At 39.2% G+C, this 17990-nt stretch overlaps 1 protein-coding gene across 11 annotated transcripts in view; it reads right to left on the bottom strand.

Annotated features, from left to right (window-relative positions):
- Positions 1-17990, bottom strand: part of PDE8A (phosphodiesterase 8A) — a 155266-nt gene that overhangs the window by 19342 nt on the left and 117934 nt on the right. For all 11 annotated transcript variants that reach the window (XM_051796609.1, XM_051796598.1, XM_051796608.1 and 8 more), the window contains exons 8-18: positions 17751-17888; positions 13058-13146; positions 11773-11824; positions 11630-11672; positions 10617-10694; positions 9573-9643; positions 8777-8941; positions 6291-6339; positions 5865-6000; positions 3466-3664; positions 473-690 (exon numbers count right to left, since the gene is read on the bottom strand). In XM_051796609.1, coding sequence (XP_051652569.1) covers positions 473-690; positions 3466-3664; positions 5865-6000; positions 6291-6339; positions 8777-8941; positions 9573-9643; positions 10617-10694; positions 11630-11672; positions 11773-11824; positions 13058-13146; positions 17751-17888 — 1238 coding nt within the window. The remainder of the gene's footprint in view (positions 1-472; positions 691-3465; positions 3665-5864; positions 6001-6290; positions 6340-8776; positions 8942-9572; positions 9644-10616; positions 10695-11629; positions 11673-11772; positions 11825-13057; positions 13147-17750; positions 17889-17990) is intronic.

Raw genomic sequence — 17990 nt, 5'->3', positions numbered from 1 at the left:
CCAGTCAAGTTTTCAGCGATACTTTTCTGCTGTATCTTGAGAGGACCAAGGCAATGGTCACCTCCTTGCCCTAAATGCCTTTCTGGGGCTGGAAGAAGAACATCAGATCCTTCACTATCCTTGCCATTGCAACAAGGCATTTAATTTTTTACTGATGCTCCACAGCTCTTTCTTTCCTTGTTCTATCCAGCAAATATCTACCTACTCAGGCATAACTTGTTCTCTACATTCAGTGCTACAAAATAATTCTTCTAGACTTGCCCACATTAAGATTTACAATAAGTTCCTTAGATAGGGTCTGCCTTTTTATCAACAGGAGGAACTGACACCACGGGACTACTCCTAAGTCTGTGCAGGACAGGCATAAGAACTCTACTCTTCTAGAAGCAAAGGATGCTTGTTTGCCTTATGTTACACAGAAGTAAGTGAGAGACGTTAGTGGGCAGACAAGGACCCTGGGTTTTAAGCTTACCTTTCCATGTTTTTAAATATATTGCATTTGCCATCCCGGGTGGTGAGCTGGAAAGCCAGGGCAGCGTGGTGGCTCTCCAGCACCGCCGTGTCATTGTAGAGAATCGCCAGCTCGCTGCCAGCATTGCACAGGAAAGAGTTTGTTCTTCCTGGGTGATCCACATCATGGACTGTGGCAGCAATGAGTGCGGCAACCTCATCAATTGGATCCAAAGTTTGCTGAAAATAGAAGGATGCTTAGTTTTCCTGGCAGACTCATTAGAAACCCTATTCTGTCCATAAGATTAAGCCAATTTCCTGAGGAATAAGAGCCAAAACTCTGGAGATCAGTAAGGGTCAGATGTTCTACACAGAGCAATGGAAAATTCATTAAAAGCTTCACTGAACACTGTATGATTTTTTTGGCTGTTTCGTGCCTCTTAAATTTTGCCTTAACCACACCTTTGTCACAGCACATCAAATTAAACAAATGTAAAGTAATAAATTAGTTTGTGTTTTCTAACAACACTGAAACCACCTTCACTTGGAGTTAGGCTACTTGGCTTGGAAAAAAGAACGATACTGCTAAAAATTATTCTATTACCACCAGACCTCTTAATTTCCTCTGGCAATTTAATGTGTCCTAATCACACTCCAGTTATGTGCTGGCTAGGTTTACAATTTGAAAGGAATGTTATCCATATATCCAGTTTTATAATAACAGTGTCCTGGGGTTACAGCTAATGCATATTCCGTGAAGAGTACCTGCTGGTTTACATCCATGGACAAATTATACAATACACTGTTTTATACTTTCTGTAACAAGATTCTGATTCTGTTAGTGTGCTGCACTCCATGCTTTATGTCTACTTGCAATGGTCATTGCTTTATGTCTAATTTTATCTAAGTTATTTCATGAAAATACAAACCCATTTGACTTTTAAGGTTTTATATTGAAGTTTTAATACTGTATTAATATCATAAAGGAGAAAAACCCCTAAGCATCTCAGAAATATGCTGTATACATTTGGACACTGGCCTTTATTCTGTTGTGTTTATGCTGGCTTTTTGTGAAGGACCACAGATATCAAACAATTATGTTAAAAATTTTAATAAAATGAAAGAGACACAAGAGCAGAAATATCCTCCATTGAATCTGGGAGCAGGGCAGATAATTTCCATCCCAATTAGCTTGAATTTAAGGTCCAAATTCCCTGCTGGCTTTGACAATACCATTCAGAACAGTTACACTTGGTAGGTGAAAAGACAGACTCTGCCCTACGTTACACCTCCTGAAATTAATGCAATGGCTTGACTTTGAGGGAGCTAGGATATTATTGAGGACTGCCAAGAAAGTCTTGTGGAGAACAAGAAAAGGCAAAACCTATCTCTGCCGTAGTTCATAGTTAGCATTGTCTGAAATACTATCTGCTGTGTGTTAGCTTCTTCTTTCTTTCTTTCAACTGCTGTTCACGGGACTCTGTTTTTGTGGTATAAAATTAGAAGAGATTTTTAGAACGGGCTCTCCTCAGAAGGACACGCTGACCTGTGCTCAGTCTGGCTGAGACAGATCTGTACAGATGGAAAATGGCCAGAAGCTTGGGAATACCTGACTTGTAGGACCAGAGCAGTCTACCTGATGCTCATTTCCTGAGGCTCACATAACAAACTTTACAGGGATTTGCAGCACTTTTATGACCAACATCAGGTCAAGAATTCTAATTTTGTCATTTTAACTCCCATGGCACAGAACTGGAAATGATTCTGAGAATATGGCTTCAATTTGGGAGCCTGAAAATTTTCCCAGGCAAGTTGACCTGAGTTCAAATTACAGAAAAAAAAATATTTTCAGTGAGAATTTGAGTGGCAGAATCAGGCCTTCTGTGTTTAAGTTAAGTTGAACTCTGGACAACACAAAAGCAGCTGGGCTGTAACTTTGAAAAGATAAAGAGAGAATTTTGAACTTTGATTCTGCTCCTTCTTCTGATGCAACATTTTTTTTCTCTTCCTAAGCCTACAGAGGAATGGAAACAACATTCTGAAAAAAGAGGAGGCAGTCATGCTTCTGTGGCATTGAAATTAATCCAGATTTATCTGTTTTTCATAGATATTCCTGGGAAGACCAGCTAAACCTCCGGCAAATCAGGGCCTGAAAAAATCCAGTGACATTCTATTCCCATTTGGCATATGGTATTTGTAAATCGGCCACTGGAGAGCACACTAATGAGCTGCAGCTCCAGGTTAAGGGACTTACTACAGTTTAATGAGCTGTCAGAAGCTTGTTTACAGTCACAAATTTCTCAGCCAGGTGCCCACCAGTAGCGCTATCCTCAGGCAGGCCAATTCAGGGTAGGAATTGCTACCCAAAAATGCACCTCAGAAATACCAACACACATGCAAGCACTGCTTTAGCTCCCCTTCTCCAGTCTGGGCATGTGAGAGCAAAGGTTGCTCTGATTTATTCTGGTTGTCAGTAGCTCTAATACCCCAGTGGGTGTTATGGTACAAGGAACTTTGACAAGTAATCTTTTTCAATACTCTCCTCCAATGCAGTCTCTATAACCCTCAGGGCATCTTGTCCAGTGGGTGATACAGCCGACTTCATGGCCTATATTGTCCTGGGAGTCACCTGCAAAGTGACTATCACAAGGCATAAGAGATGGTGGTTTATTACATTAAATCTGTATTTGGCATGTACTGTCACAAAAATAACTGTCATTAGCTCACCTATCTGAGGAAGCTTAAGTGGATGAAGAAGTTTTACTTGAAAAGGAGATTTTCGTATTCTCCCATCAAGAACTGTTCAATTCCTGTAATATTAGTATCCATCTTTCCACATATACTGTAAGAGAAATCCTAGAACTCATGTAAAGCAGACCAGTTCTTTGACTTCAGAGTTACCAAACTGGTTGGCACCAGAAAGACATTTGGCTTTTGGAATCTGTTTTTGAGAGATCTTCCTTTGATTGCATCTGTATTTCCCACCTACACTGTTTCTTACAAATGTGGACTCACCTTTACTCTTTCTTTAGACAAGAAGTAAGCAGTAGCATGTAGTACATCTGCTGAATGAGTAGAATTATGGTAGGAGTTGGAGGAATGGTAGTTAGCCTCAATAACTTGTAACCATGACCTCAGAGTGGATTCTGAACAGTTTAGGAATTCACAGATTCCAAAGCGAGCAAATATTTTGAGACCCAGATAAACCAAAGGCCTGGAGAAAAATAAACAGAAAGTTTTAAAATAAATGCAGCTGAAAGAATATTATATCACATTAATAGCATGAATCCATACAGCATTTTTAAACAATGACATATTAAATGAGGTATAAGGACTCATGACTATTACAGTCCAGACCTGTAGAAGTGTTCTGCCTACCTATCACATGCACAGTCTCAGAACCAGGCCAATTCCTCCCAGGGATATTAAAAATGCTCTATATTGCTGCTGTACTGCACGTAGCAGTGTTTTGGGGCTTGGAAAGTCTATGTTGGGTAAATGTAGACTGCAGTCAGAATGAGATAAATTAGCAAGTACTAAACTGTGCAGGAGAAGAAGGGAGATAATCTTGCTGCTGCCACAGATTCCTAAGCTAATCTGTTTACAATTAGATTAAGTATATCTATACTACAGAATGCTGCAATCACTATGTTTTCTGCACTGCAGATCTGCTCCACTCCTTTTACACCCACCCTTGGCAGGATTCCATCCCTTGCTGATCACATGCAATAGAGGATGCTGCTTGAGTCCACATGCATCAAGCACTCTGATTTTTAACTGCAACCGACAGGTGAGGTGAGGTCATTTCAAGGTGCTGAGGTCATTTAGAGCTAGATGTGCATCTTTTGGCAAAAACACTCAACAACACTGTGTCATATACTACAATTGTAATATACTAAAGTTAAATCCCCCTTAATCCCTCCCACTGTCAGAAAAAGGTGCTTCCAGGTTTCTGTGTCAGGGAGCTGTAATGCACTAAAGCTTCTATTTAATTAATTATCTTGGCTTTACTACCAGATGTCTGCTTGGACTTAAGACAGTACTAATAACATATTCATACTTGTGAGTCATGTAAGATCATTTTAATTCTCTTAATAAATGAACTGCCTTTATTTAAACACAGGAGAAAGCAATCATTATGATACCTTTAATAAGAGAACAGACAACAAAGTACCACCTTTGCCCCTCTGTGGTCTCTCCAAATCAGCAAGAAGAGAGAAGCCTATCTGGTGATCTCATGCATGTTGGCTGGGATAATAATTAAGTTACTGCAATGCATGCATTAAATGTTGTAAATCACACAGACTGACTATATCTTTACATTTTTCTTTTTAATTACTGTATCTATAGGACTGCATTAGAGATGAAAATGCAGCAAAGAAAAAAAAAACTAAAGCAACTGGATGTAAATTTCTTCACTTGCAATAAAATCACTTTAAAGAAGAATAAAACCCTGGGGTTTTTTGCAGCTTTTTGAAATGAAGTGAATGTATGTTAACTAAATGCCTCATATCTTTCTTAGACTTTGGTTTGAGTACCTTTCAAAGCTCTTACAGATTTGGAATTTTGCAAGGGTTTAAGATAGTCAATTTATTGCAGGATCCAGCCTCCAAATTAGTCTCTCCAAATAGAAGCTTTAAACTAAGACAAAGCATGATACATGAAACTAGACCCAAAAGGGGAACTTTTGATTAAGCATCAGAAAATAAAAACAAGGATTTAAACAGATCAATTTACTCTTAGTGGGAGCCCTTACTACTAACGAAGCACAGCCTATCAAAATTGCTGATTTGCTTTTAAGAACTTCTATGATGGTATGCCCTACTTTTTATCAGTACATATTCTTCAGTTAATCTTATAAATAAAATGTAGCCTGCCAAGATTTTAGAATAAAGACCTTCCTCTAATCCCAGGGCAAGGCAATGGGAATACTGTTGAAAAGCTGTATTGGACCTGTTCAGGAATAAAACCTACCCAATTATATGGAAAGAAAATAAAACCTGATCTGTATCAACTAATCAAATTAAGACCAGCATGTTGACTCTGTGTGTAGTTGGCCATAATAAGAATCTGAATCCCCAAAAGAAAACAATTTGATTTGTAGAACCTTTCTATTATTGAGAAAAGGAAGGCTTTAAAAATGATGTTGTTTTGTCATTATACCATATCAAAGATATATAATCTTCACTTATATCCACTAGGAATTTTCAGGAAATAGTGTATGATGAAACAGAAGATATTTAATGTTCATACTCAACTAGAAATGCCAATGGGAAAGTTTGAAACATCTGACTTTGAAAATAAAAATTATTCAATTTTAAAAGCACAGGTAGAGAAATTAAGCAGTCCGTTATAGGATGACATTTAAGTCACTTTTCAGCAACTTCAGTGTATGAGCTTTTGCATTTACTGACCTTTTATGGGTGGCAGCCTCAAGTTCAAAGATATCGAAATCCCACTGTTCTTCATTTTCCATTGCCTGTGTTATCCGTGGGGGTATGTCATTGAGGGAGATTGGAGAGCTCAAACTGCCAGTGACCTGATGAATTTCTGTTGAGGAATACATTTATTACTGTATTAATATATTTATTAATAGTATATTAAATACTATATTTAATAGTGAGATACACTTCTACTGAATGTACATGTTTTCTTTTCTGTAGTAACACCTGGCAACTCTCATTTTTATGAAGCTCAGTAATGCTGCAGAAAAACACTTATGAATAAAAATAAACCCAACCCAAATGATGCTAATATAAAACCCCATCTGATCACATTTCTCCCATTTCTTAAATTTCTGAACATTTTAGTATCTCAGTAACCACCAAATTAAAACTTACGTTTTGCTGACAATATGTATTCGTTCCCTGATAATCTTCGCAAACCATCCTGTTAAAGAAAAGTTGAGAGTTAAATCCAGGTTATGGCACAAAAGGTCTAGAAGATGATGACACCAAATAGTAGCACGACTTCAGACAAGCCTGACTGCAACCTGTAACAGTCATCAGAGCTGCCTCAACCTTATTTGTGTGTACTGTTAGGATTTGCCTTGTTTTACATATAGTTCATAACAGAGGAGAAACTGCAGAATATGGATGGGACACACTAAGAACACAGATAGGTAAAAACTCGCATTTCTCAGGTGCAGATGGAGGTGTGGAATTACAGTCTCACATCTGTCTTTGTCTGGACAACAGGCACACCACTTGTGGATGTGTGCCAGAAACAAGGCACTGTATGGCCACATACTCCCCATCAACAAGCAAAGGTGGGTGGTGGGAGGGAGTGGATAGAGAGGTGCTTCTGCTCTCCTCCCCTGGCACTGGCAGATCAGGTCACCTCAGCAGCATAAGAATCTCATGATTTGTTGCTGGAATTGCAGAGCAACAAATTTCTCTGAGGCTTCCTTTCTATCACAGCAGAATGTACGTTTGTTTATTCTTCAGTTCAGTGCCTCCTAGGTTTAACTCTGGCATGACGCCTAGATGTGCAAACTGAGATGATGGATTAAAACTAACAGAGTTATATATTTAGTATTTACTTTTCAGCTTATAATTCTAAATACCGTGGCCCAAATCCTGCTTGTTCTTTTGAGGTTACAGCTGTTAGTTACTGCACGTTAATGTTTAGCCCATGATGTAAAAAAACCAGTGCTTCAAACAAATATTTCTCAATGCACCTTACTAAAAATGTTATGCACACAAAGTATAGCAGAAGTACATGTGGATGCTATAACTGAACATGCAATATCTGCACCTAAAAAAATTTTTATATCTCATTTTTACTTTCACACTTGTATCTGAGTAGGGAGTTTTGTGATTTAAAAGGAAAGGGAGAACTACAGTGGCTCACTGACTCTTCAATAGCACTGCTATGGCACAAATATTTAAGACACCAGCTGCTGCCTCTCATTTGAATCAAAGATTAGTTTTTTAAGAGTTGAAATAGCAGGTGTAATTATATCTGGCAAATCCATTTTTGAACTTCAAATGCCCTTCCTGCCTGAGAGTTCAAATCCAATAGCATATTACTTGTTCCCCTTCTCAAACATAACTTCTGAACATGAAATGGAATGATGTGATTCTGTTTTTAACAGACCCTTTGATGAAGAAATTATTCTCCCAGATAATTTTCAAACTCACGCTATGTCATATGCCTTGTGCTCTGAAATAGATTTATCAGCTTTCCTATTGCCCCATAAAATAGCCTCTGTTTTATTTTTAGTAACGGTTTTGTATTTTGCAGTATTGTTACCTACATGTTCATGGACTGAATACAGTCAGAATACAAATGTATGTAAGAATCAGCAATCACCAAAAAGGAGAAAACAGTTGAGTTTATGGACTATGTGTATTCAGCAGGAGAAAAGATTCACTTTGAGACTAATGGTTATATGTATCAATATCCTTCCTATATTTTTATAGTTAAGGTAACAATATATTTTGTCTATTCAGTAAATTCAACCCTATGTGAACCATTCAGGTCTTCTCCTGGAATTCTTGAAGTCTCCCATATGTTTCTCCTGATTAGATATTTGCTGTGGTATTTTGAAAGGCAAAAATATATATAAACTATTTGAAGATTCTGCTGGATACTGCAAAGGCGTTGAGATAGTTACAACATGAAATTATAATAGCCCAAGATATCTCTGAAAAGCTCATATCTTGTGAACCTTTTTACATCTAACACACTGTAAATTTTTTTCCCAATGTAGCCTTTTATATGCAACCTACAGACTAGTGGGAACAAATATCCTTAAGGCACAGGTAACATTCATCTAAACTCATCTCGTTACCATCAGGAGGGTCAGACTCCAGGCTCTGAAGGTTTGGGTTCAGTTCTTGCTTCACTATGTGCCCTTTGTTCAACTTTGGGTACACACTAGAGGTACAAATATAATCGAGGAAAAAGCAAGAAAAATACATATTTTGCATTCCTTTGGAAACACATTTTTTCTGTTGACTGAAAGGCACCCCAAAACCATGTCATTCTAATCCTCATTAATAAATACAAGTGTTTGGCTATCTTTATTTCTTCCTCTCCCATCTCTACCTCTCTTAAATGAATCCCATTGAAAAAAAGAATTGTTTTTACTTTTCATTTGTAGCAAAACTAATGTTTCAAAGGGGCTGGTCAATTTTCTCCCTATTCTAAGAGCTGCATTATTCAAGTAGGGGGGAAAAATTCACAAAAAGAGGTGTGCAGTTTTTTCTGTAAATTTGGCATTGTAGAGGCAGAGCACATGTCAGATGATAAAGATCAAGTAACTGGGCAAGTCAGGCAGCAGAACATTAATCAACAGCTGTTTGTGGCAGTATGTACTTACTGTCATTAACCCTCCAACAAGGTCACTTGTATGTGGATCCTCATCTTTTGTCCCCAGTTGTGGAGAGTACAATTCAGTGGTTCTTAAAATCTCCAAAGCCCGGTCTAAAGCTTCTGCAACTGGCATGGGACTGCTTTCTTGTGCAGCATTGATGATGTTTATTACCTAATGTAGCATTAGACATATTGTGAACTTAGAAGTGATTTAAGAAAGGACAGAGATACTCATCAACTACTATAGAAAATTCAGCAAATAAACAAGATCCAAAACTTTAATCCACATTAAAGGGAGAATCCAAATGAAAGGAATGTTACAGAAAGACTGATGCTTGTTACAGATTCTGGGAACAAGACCATGGCCTTAAAGACAGCAAACTTACTAATGACTTTCCCCTCCAAGCCACGGTCTCAAAATGTCTCTGAATGGATTTAATATAACTTTCTCCCATTTGCCTCTCTCAATTTATTAAAGAGCTGATTTTTAACAAATCCTAGAGTGGTTTCAGAAGGCAGTTTACAATGCACCAAATAAGGAGGAGGAACACAGGCAAAAGTTCTTAAAAAGGGTCATGTGATGGCTGACCACATAGATGCCACTCTACCAAGCAGACTTGGGAGATCATTGTTCAGAGTATCTGGCTTTCTGGAGCTACACCAGCAGGCAGGTGGAACAGGGGAAGAAGTTGCCCCAGAGACCAGTGCTGCCTTGCTCCTCAGCCTGGATGCTGCCCTGGAGCCTCGTGCCCCAGTGCTGCAGTGCAGCACAACTGCCCACAGCCAGAGCCAGAGCCCATTACCTTGGTGATGGGGGCTTCGATAGTCATGGAATGTACCCTGGCCATGGACGAGCGACGCCTTTGTGAGCTGCCTGTGCACAAAACAAAGCAGAATTTGTATCCCAATTCCAGCGACAAGGCATGACAGGATTCATTTTCTGAACTGCTTACCCTGTTGTGCCTTTCAGAGGCAATCTATTGCAGAATACATACACATGTTTGTGATGCTGGGGACACACAAGTGCAAAGGGATGCTGGCTGAACCACTGATGTCCCTGATTAGAGATAGGGAGCTGTAATAGTCTGGAAAATCATGGCTTTGTCTTTTTGTTTTAACTAATTAAAGTATTCAATTAAAACTCAGTTAAAAGACTATATAGATGTGTGTGTATAAACTGGCAATCAAAGGTAGGTAACCATTGCATTTAGGTTATTAGGCAATGTATCTACTCTTGCTGCCTGATGCAACATGACAAGTCATAATGAGTCAGCTTCCAAGCTGAGGTAAATCAGTGAAGCTCCTCTGAAGTGGGTAGCTATGCCAAATGAAAACAGCAGAGGTCCTGACCTATTATTCATTGGAAATTTAAAAACAAATGTTTTCTATCGTTTAGCAAATTTATTTCTGTAGAGAAAAAGTCAAGATAAGATTTTTCTGGATGTTGTGCTACCTATAAAATGCAGACACATCTCTGTAACTCTGTTTGCTGAGCAGTCCGTAAGAAGAAAAATCAATACTATTTTTGCTATACTGGAGCAGGATTGTATTCTCACTGCCACAGACCTACTTCCATACTTCACTCGTGTGTGCTGCCTAGACTGTGATGATGTATGCTTTAACAAAATCACGTAAGTACCAGCAGCAGTTTTGAATATGACTCATCTATAAAGTTTGTGGTGATCTAACAGAGCAAAATATAACAGAGTGAAAGAAAACCAAATTGATAAAAAAATATCTTCACACCTTTATCAAGAGAAGTGGTAAGAAATATAACAATTTGTGTATTGGTTTTGTGTGGCAACTCCAACTCAGCCAGACCCAATACAATGACTTGTTTAACATACCATCACTCCCTCGTGATGTGGTGGATCTGACATCTAGGGATCCTTTCCTCATGTCTTTGTGTCTGCAAGTCTGAGTATCTGTGAAGAAAATATCATACAATGACATGAAGCTGTGCCTAAGATGTATGTCAAAGGAATTGAAGCTCAGAAAAAGCCTGACAGCAGCTGAGTGACATTCACCACAACACTTCAGCACGTGGGAGCCAACAAAAGCTCCCTTTTAACTCGCCCAGTGATACTGCCATGAACCCAGTCATGCTCACTGGCAGAACATGCCTCAGTGTTTGTGCAGAAAGAAACTAACAGTGTGGAGGAAAAAGTGCCTCTCTTGCCACAGTGACACAATTGTAGTTGTGAATAGAACTTGTGCAGCACACCTGAGTTCACTCAAGGGACCACTGCCATCAAGAACTACTTGGCCCAAGCAGAGTACACACTCCCAAAGCAGGCAGTGTATCCCAGGTCCCTTACAGACCCTGACAGACAGAAACTGTCCTAGCAAGGCTATAGTTAACAAGTACCTACAGCATGGATATCAAGGATGTCATAACTGAAGTGTTGATATGTGGGATGAGGGTGAATAATAGTGTTGGTCATCCTCATTTCTACCCACATGCAAACTTCCCCCAGTACAGCTGAAAGCAATGCAGACACACATGCCACTACAGACCAGCCACAGTAATGTGACTACAGGGCATCCTCCTTATTTCTAGTTTTGTCACACGGATCCACCACCTACAACTGAAATGTGACACTGAATCCAGCAATACCAGCTTGGGGCCCCATTACTGTGTTTTCAAAGGGGGGTTGATTTATGTCACTTCTAAAACAAATGAGGCAGGCAGAGAGGACTTGTATTTATTTTCCTGCCTTTTGAGCTGAATTCCCAACTTATCAGTAGGTAAATTGTACTGTTCTGTGCAACTGTGTTTTCAGTCAAATTACTAACAGTGGCCTTAATTCTTTCCTCAGATATGTTCTCCACTTATTAGGATGAAAGAGATGTGTCATACCTGTCTGAGATTCAGCCTGAATACATTCACATGTCTTCTCCACCTACAATTCAGTATGAGAAATCCAGTTAGTCAGAACTTTGCCAGTATTTTATAATATTTAGGGCTCAAACTAAAGCAAGCATAGCACTATTTTCACTTACCTTATTGTTGTCATTGCACAGTCTACTAATTGACACATAGTGTCTAATCTTTCTGTAGGCAAAAAACAGTGTGTTAATTCCCATCCAAACCTCAGCTCTAATTCAGTGCTGATACTCAAAGCAGGTAAGAGCAACAGATTATTTTAGCACAAATCCTGTTCTGCCAGGAAGGCTCAACTTGGAAGAGGAAAACCTCACAGTTCTGCATGTCATGGGGAAAATGGAAGCATCTTTTGCAAAGTCTGTCTCCTCCTCTTTCTCTCTGCTCTCCCCCCACTCTCCTAGCTTCTTCTGGCCTACTGTAGGATGTTTCATGTATGATATAAATGCGAAAAATGCAACAGTGCTGTCCAAAACTCAAAATCTTCTATAGGACTTAGGGACAGAGCAATCAAACTGAAAACTAGACTCCTGATTAGCAGAAAACTTCCTAAGTCAGCTTCAATTGGGCTTAGGTTGTTCCGTAAGTAGCAATGTATGTAATACATACATGTCTTACAAGTTTGACATCTTAAACTGAAAATACGTTTTCACTCTATTGATGGAGACTAAAGAACATGAATTACTTCCAGGGATTAAATCAACCCAAAACATCAAAAACTTTTTTTTTCCTTAAGGATGTTACTGCTTGAAAAAGCTGCATTTGGCCTTTCCTTCTTAAAGATACAATTTTAACAAACAATTGTCTCAGCCAAGTCTGAGATGACGTGCCATGCTCTTGATTAAGCCTTAAAGGGATTTGAACCTACTACTGCATGCAATCTGATCCACCTTCTTTCCCTGAAAGGACTCATCATAAACATACCAGTAACTAACATCTACTTGTGTGCTCCAAAGGCTCGATTTGGGGACCAAGTGGAAGTTGCATAAAAATCAAGACATGCTTGAATTTTGCCCATGACCAAAGCACACAGTGACCTTATCACGTAAAGACACCTGGCAACAGCCATGAGTAGGTGAGCATGGAGGGACATGGTACAGGTGCACAGTTGGACCTGGTGGTCCCACCACAAAGCACAGAGAGACCAGAGAGTGCATTTGAACTTCAGGAGTATTAGAAGAGTCAGGGTCACTTTTGGGGGAGAAGTAGGAGAATTTCACTTTCCCTGCACACAGCATGTAAAGCTGATTTTGCCCCAAGGAATTAAAAACAGAGGTCTGAGGCTCCCTTCCTTGCATAAGCTTCCATTATACTCAGTAACAAGATAATCTAATGTCTGCAGAAAACAACTGAACTCTAAACTGAGCCTTGAGACATAAATCATTGTTTAGCTTTCATACTTACCCTCCCTGTCCGATGACAGGTAGTATCTTCACATTTTGTTGTATGCTATCTCCGTTTTTCTTTTTCGCATAGTACATTCCTTGCCATTCCTGAAAAAATAATTCAAGTAGAAGGAAGTTCAGATAAAACAGGAATAGAAGCTGTAGGTTCATGCCTTCTTTCATTGAAAGCTGTCTTACTATACAAAACCAGGTAGGACTGGTTACCCTCAAATTTCTCCCCTGGAACAAACCTGTAGGTCACTGTGCTGCTGCCAATGCATAGAGAACTTCCAGAGAGGCAGCCTGTGAGTGCCCTGATAGCAACAACTGGACCTCAGGTGCTGTGGGAATCGAACACATATTCTCTTCAACATCCTACCTCAGTGGTGTTGTGGGTCACTGGTGGGAGATCTGGCACAGAGCAAGAGCTCAGACCAGTCTCTGCCTGGAGCAGGAGTTCCCCCGAGGTTCCGGGAGTGCCATCAGGCTCTAATTGTGTGGGGCACCACCCTGCCCTGCCCAGGACCACACACCACATGGCTGGGACTGCTACACTGACCTGCCTGACTTTCTCTCTGACTCTGTTGACTTGTTCCAGGACAGGAAGGTCAGTGCAAAACTGCTATGCCGACCTGATCACCCTCTCTTCTGAACTGCACCGTCTCTCCTGCAGAGTTGGGAAGTCCTATCACTGATTACGCATTAAATATATCTGTGAATAAAAGTACTTTGATATCCTACTACATTTACTTTCCATACTGTCAGTTTACTATCAAAAAGTGCCAGAAATTTTTCTCTTTTTTTTGTTTTTTTTTTGTTTTTTTTTTTTGTTTTTTAAAGCAGAAGAGAGCCTAGTAGAATAGCTCCTGGATTCTGCCTCCCTGTAAAAGCAGATTGGTTTTAGGATTGTCTACACATTTCCATCCCTAGAACAGCTATTGGTGGCCTTTTTAAATATGTGTGTATTTTGAGCTGGGCATCTAATAAATACCAAGAGATTAATAAATAATTGATTTCATATTGCACATTCACTTGGTACAAACTGCTCATTGCAATTGCTGGTGCAATTGCCGTATTTTAGTTGAGTTCAAGAGACTGCAGATCAAATCTTACAAACATATGTGAAAATACCTTCATGAGGCAGATGATACATATTTATTTATGTAAGACTGACATAGTCAAGTGAGGCTGATTTCACAGTCAGGTAGGCCAGAGCACAGGTACAGAGAGAATTTTGCATTTATGTTGATGGAGCCAGCAAACAGACTCTAGCCCACAGAGAAATGCATGGTAACAGGCTGAACAGAAAAAAATATGAAAGGCTTTTCTGAGGATCTGTCAGAGAAAAGAACTGTGTATAACAAACTGTGAAGCGAGTGTTATATCTTCCCCTGTGAGCTGCTTGAGGAATACAAATGAAGATAAAGCAAGCATCACAAAATTCAATGTTCTCATAATTAAAATATTTATATCAATAGTCTCCTGACAACCAGGATGAGGTAGAGATGAGTAATTGATCTCTAACCCAGGCAATAAACCTAGGATGTACATAAAGGGATGAAGTCATAACGTACAGATTGGATAATTCCCTCATTGAAAGTGCATCCTTCTCAAGACAGGTTATTCACTAATGTGTTCTTCCTAGTCAACAGATCGATTTTTTCAACTTGTGAATTTCTAAAACCTGTGAAACTGTGGCAGGAAATGTGTGAGGGAAAAGGTCAGCACAATTCTGAGAAATAGCAGGTCCAAGCCAAACTCCTGCTGGTAGGTAAAGTTCTCCCAGGGATGTTACTTAAATGTATTTTAAGAACACCATATGCTCTTCCCAGAGTCTCTGTCAGCAATCCAACAGAGAAGAGCTGCTTCCTAAGACATGCTGTCAGTCAAGCTCATCATTCTGTCTGCATTAGAGCCACACACGCCCTGTGATCAGTCCCTGCTCTATGGTATGGTGTGCTGGGATCAAACACAGAGTAAAAATCATTCACAGTAAAAAAACACACAGTTTCACCCTTTACAGAGTGGTCAGTGCTGATGTTTCAAACTCCATTAAGAAGTCCAAGGCATGCATCTGTCCACTGAGCACTCATACATGCACAGTAAGGAATCCCCCAATTCAGCCTTCCTTTTAGACTGGGGCTTCTTGCACAAGACAGCAAAGTTCAGTAAACTGCTTTTAGAAAACAGAGCAAACCAAAATAAACTCGAGGTGTCATGAAAACAATCTGTAAGAAAGTAAGGTTGAGTTAGGAAGCAATTGCCATAGACCTTTATCACAGAGTGTGATTGCTCTCCCACCCACTCTGTAAAGACTGATCTCTCGCAAACAGCTCCCAAGGAGTGAGAGGAATTGCATGTCTTGTCTGCTTTATCAATAGCTACACATCTCACTTCAAAAAAACCAAAACTAAGATAAAGAGCTTTGTGTCAAGCTGCAGAGATCAGAGGTAGCAAGAATTCTAGTCAGAATTGCACATTTCATCTTAATGGATGCAATTTGAATCATGAAACAGAAGAACGAAGTTTTTTTAAACTCCTCAAGTATGGATGGATGAACATGTCTTTCAATAACATTGACTTCTTGCAAATTACAGCCAGCTGTAGTAACAAGAAATGAACTTCCAGAGATATTGTTTTTGCTAAGACAAACAACATCCTGACCCAAGAATCCTTATGTACCATGCAATTAGCTATTTTTGAGTATAATGCCTATGAACTTTGGACATACTAAACTTGCCCACAGCATTATGTTTGTCAGCAAAAGAGGGGAAATGCTGCAAGAGTCCATCTTCCTAAATTCCATTTAAAGATGAGAGGTAGATTTTATGCAGCTCACATTTTTCTAAGGACCAGAAAACCTTGCTTTCTATTATTTTTATTATTATATTACCATGTTTGTTCAAAACAGAAAAGCCAAACCTGTTGACAGGAGAACATCACAGTAGCGGACAGTTGGTTTTTTTGATATGCTGTAACCTACAGTAGCCAATATAGGACCTACTGTAGTGGGAAGGTAGTCTTCTAAATTTAGGATATAAAGAAATCACAAGACTGAAAGCAATGCACAGACCACATCAGAATGATCCAGATAAGTTAGGCACCTCTGTAACATCTTGACACAAATGATTTCAAAAATTCAAATATTTCAAAGGTTATTCCTCACAGTTAACCTTGACTTGCAACTACTTCCTGTAATAATTTTATTTGTAATTCATTTTTATATTAATATATAAATGTAAGGTTACACAGATTACATACTATGAAGTGTTCCAAAGGGAAACACAAAATATGTGTAAACAGAATATATCCACCTGAAACAGTTTAAACTGTTCCAGATAGACAGGTAGGTAGTATTTCATTAGCCCTCACCACTGAAGTCGTACAGTCAGGAGTAAAATAAGTGCAAGGAAAGAGATGGATTAGGGTTAGATTTCCATCATTCATAGAGTAAAACATATTTCTGTTATAAATGACATTTCTATCAGCCCACTAAAATATTAAAAAATTTATCACTTCATATCTTGAGAATTGACGTTGTGGATTTAAAACCTGACACATCCAATATATTTGAATTATAACTTAATAAATACTCTCTTCTAACATCAGTTTCGTATTACACTCATTTACTTTGAGATAACTTTGGTCAGGCAAGAGAGATGTGAAGCACCATAATCCAAGCTATTGTCTGTCACTGGGATCTCTTCCAACAGCCAATACATGTAGAAATGAGCGATACATTCTCATTGAAATGCACACGGGATCTGCCCCCAGCCAGAGCACAGCTTTTGTTGATCAGTGCTTGTGTCAGCACCCTGATTTACAGAGGATGACTCAACACAACCTTGCAACCCTGTGTAGATGCACAGAGTGCCATGATTCACTTCAGCACCTCCTTGCTCTGTGCCAATAATGTGCTGCTTCCCCCTGCACAGTCGGTACGACCCAACCGGCTGTCCTGACTCAGGTCTGACCGTGGGCCATGACACACCACCCAACACACCAATTCCCAAATCTATTTGTGTAATCTCCATGATCTTCTTCCTATATGGTACTGTGACATGTTCAATGGCATCAGAAGCATTTACACCTCATCGTAGAAATGCAGATGGGAGCTCCTAAACAGATCCTCACATACATTCACAACACTCCCAAAGGAACATCGTGGAGTACCAGGCAAACAGTAACATCCCTCTGTAAAGACCTCCCTTAAAGCCAGACCTTGGACAATCTTAGTGCAATGAACATTTCTAATGGAAATCCATTAGACATCTCTCATATCATTAGAGAATAAAACACACTGGCAGCTGGCAGCTGACACCTATCATTCTCAAGTGATATTGCAAATGTCTCTGATATTTTTACGTTCTGAACTTGCTCCCACATGTCATACTTCAACATGGTACTTTTCTCATTTACATAGCACTGGATAACATGTGCATCCATCTCATTTCTCTTGTTTGCTACAAACAGCATTAATTGTAAAGAAACTCAGCAAGTCACTTATTTGCATAAAACAAGTACCTCTTCCAAGCAAGAAAAGAGAAAGAAGCCCTTAAAAAAACTCCCATTTTTTACTTCCCGTTCTTGTTTTGAGTGAGAAAGTTGCAAATGCTACTTTTCTGTGAAGCTGCAAGTCACAACGTGTCATCTCTGGACTGCAATAACTCTTACAGGTAGCAAATAATAAGTGATACAATGCCATTACTCACCTTTCCTATCTTTATGCAGGAATTAATAGTATCTAGGAAATCAGCTTTTTTTTCATTTATAGGCACTTCTGTTAATTCCTTTTGTATTAGTTCACCTATTTGATAGCCCATCATTGTTTCAAAAGCAGGATTGACGTACTGTGAAACAAAAACAAACAAATACCCATTGAACAGTATACTTAAAGCACAACAAAATCCCTCTTTTCTGTTTGCTAAACCATGGGATGTCTTTCCCAGCTT

The sequence above is a fragment of the Manacus candei genome, unplaced genomic scaffold, assembly GCF_025592945.1.
Source record: "Manacus candei isolate 608988 ecotype Guabito, Panama unplaced genomic scaffold, ASM2559294v1 h1tg000046l, whole genome shotgun sequence".
NCBI classification, from domain to species: Eukaryota; Metazoa; Chordata; class Aves; order Passeriformes; family Pipridae; genus Manacus; species Manacus candei.
This window is presented reverse-complemented; position numbering and strand designations above follow the sequence as displayed.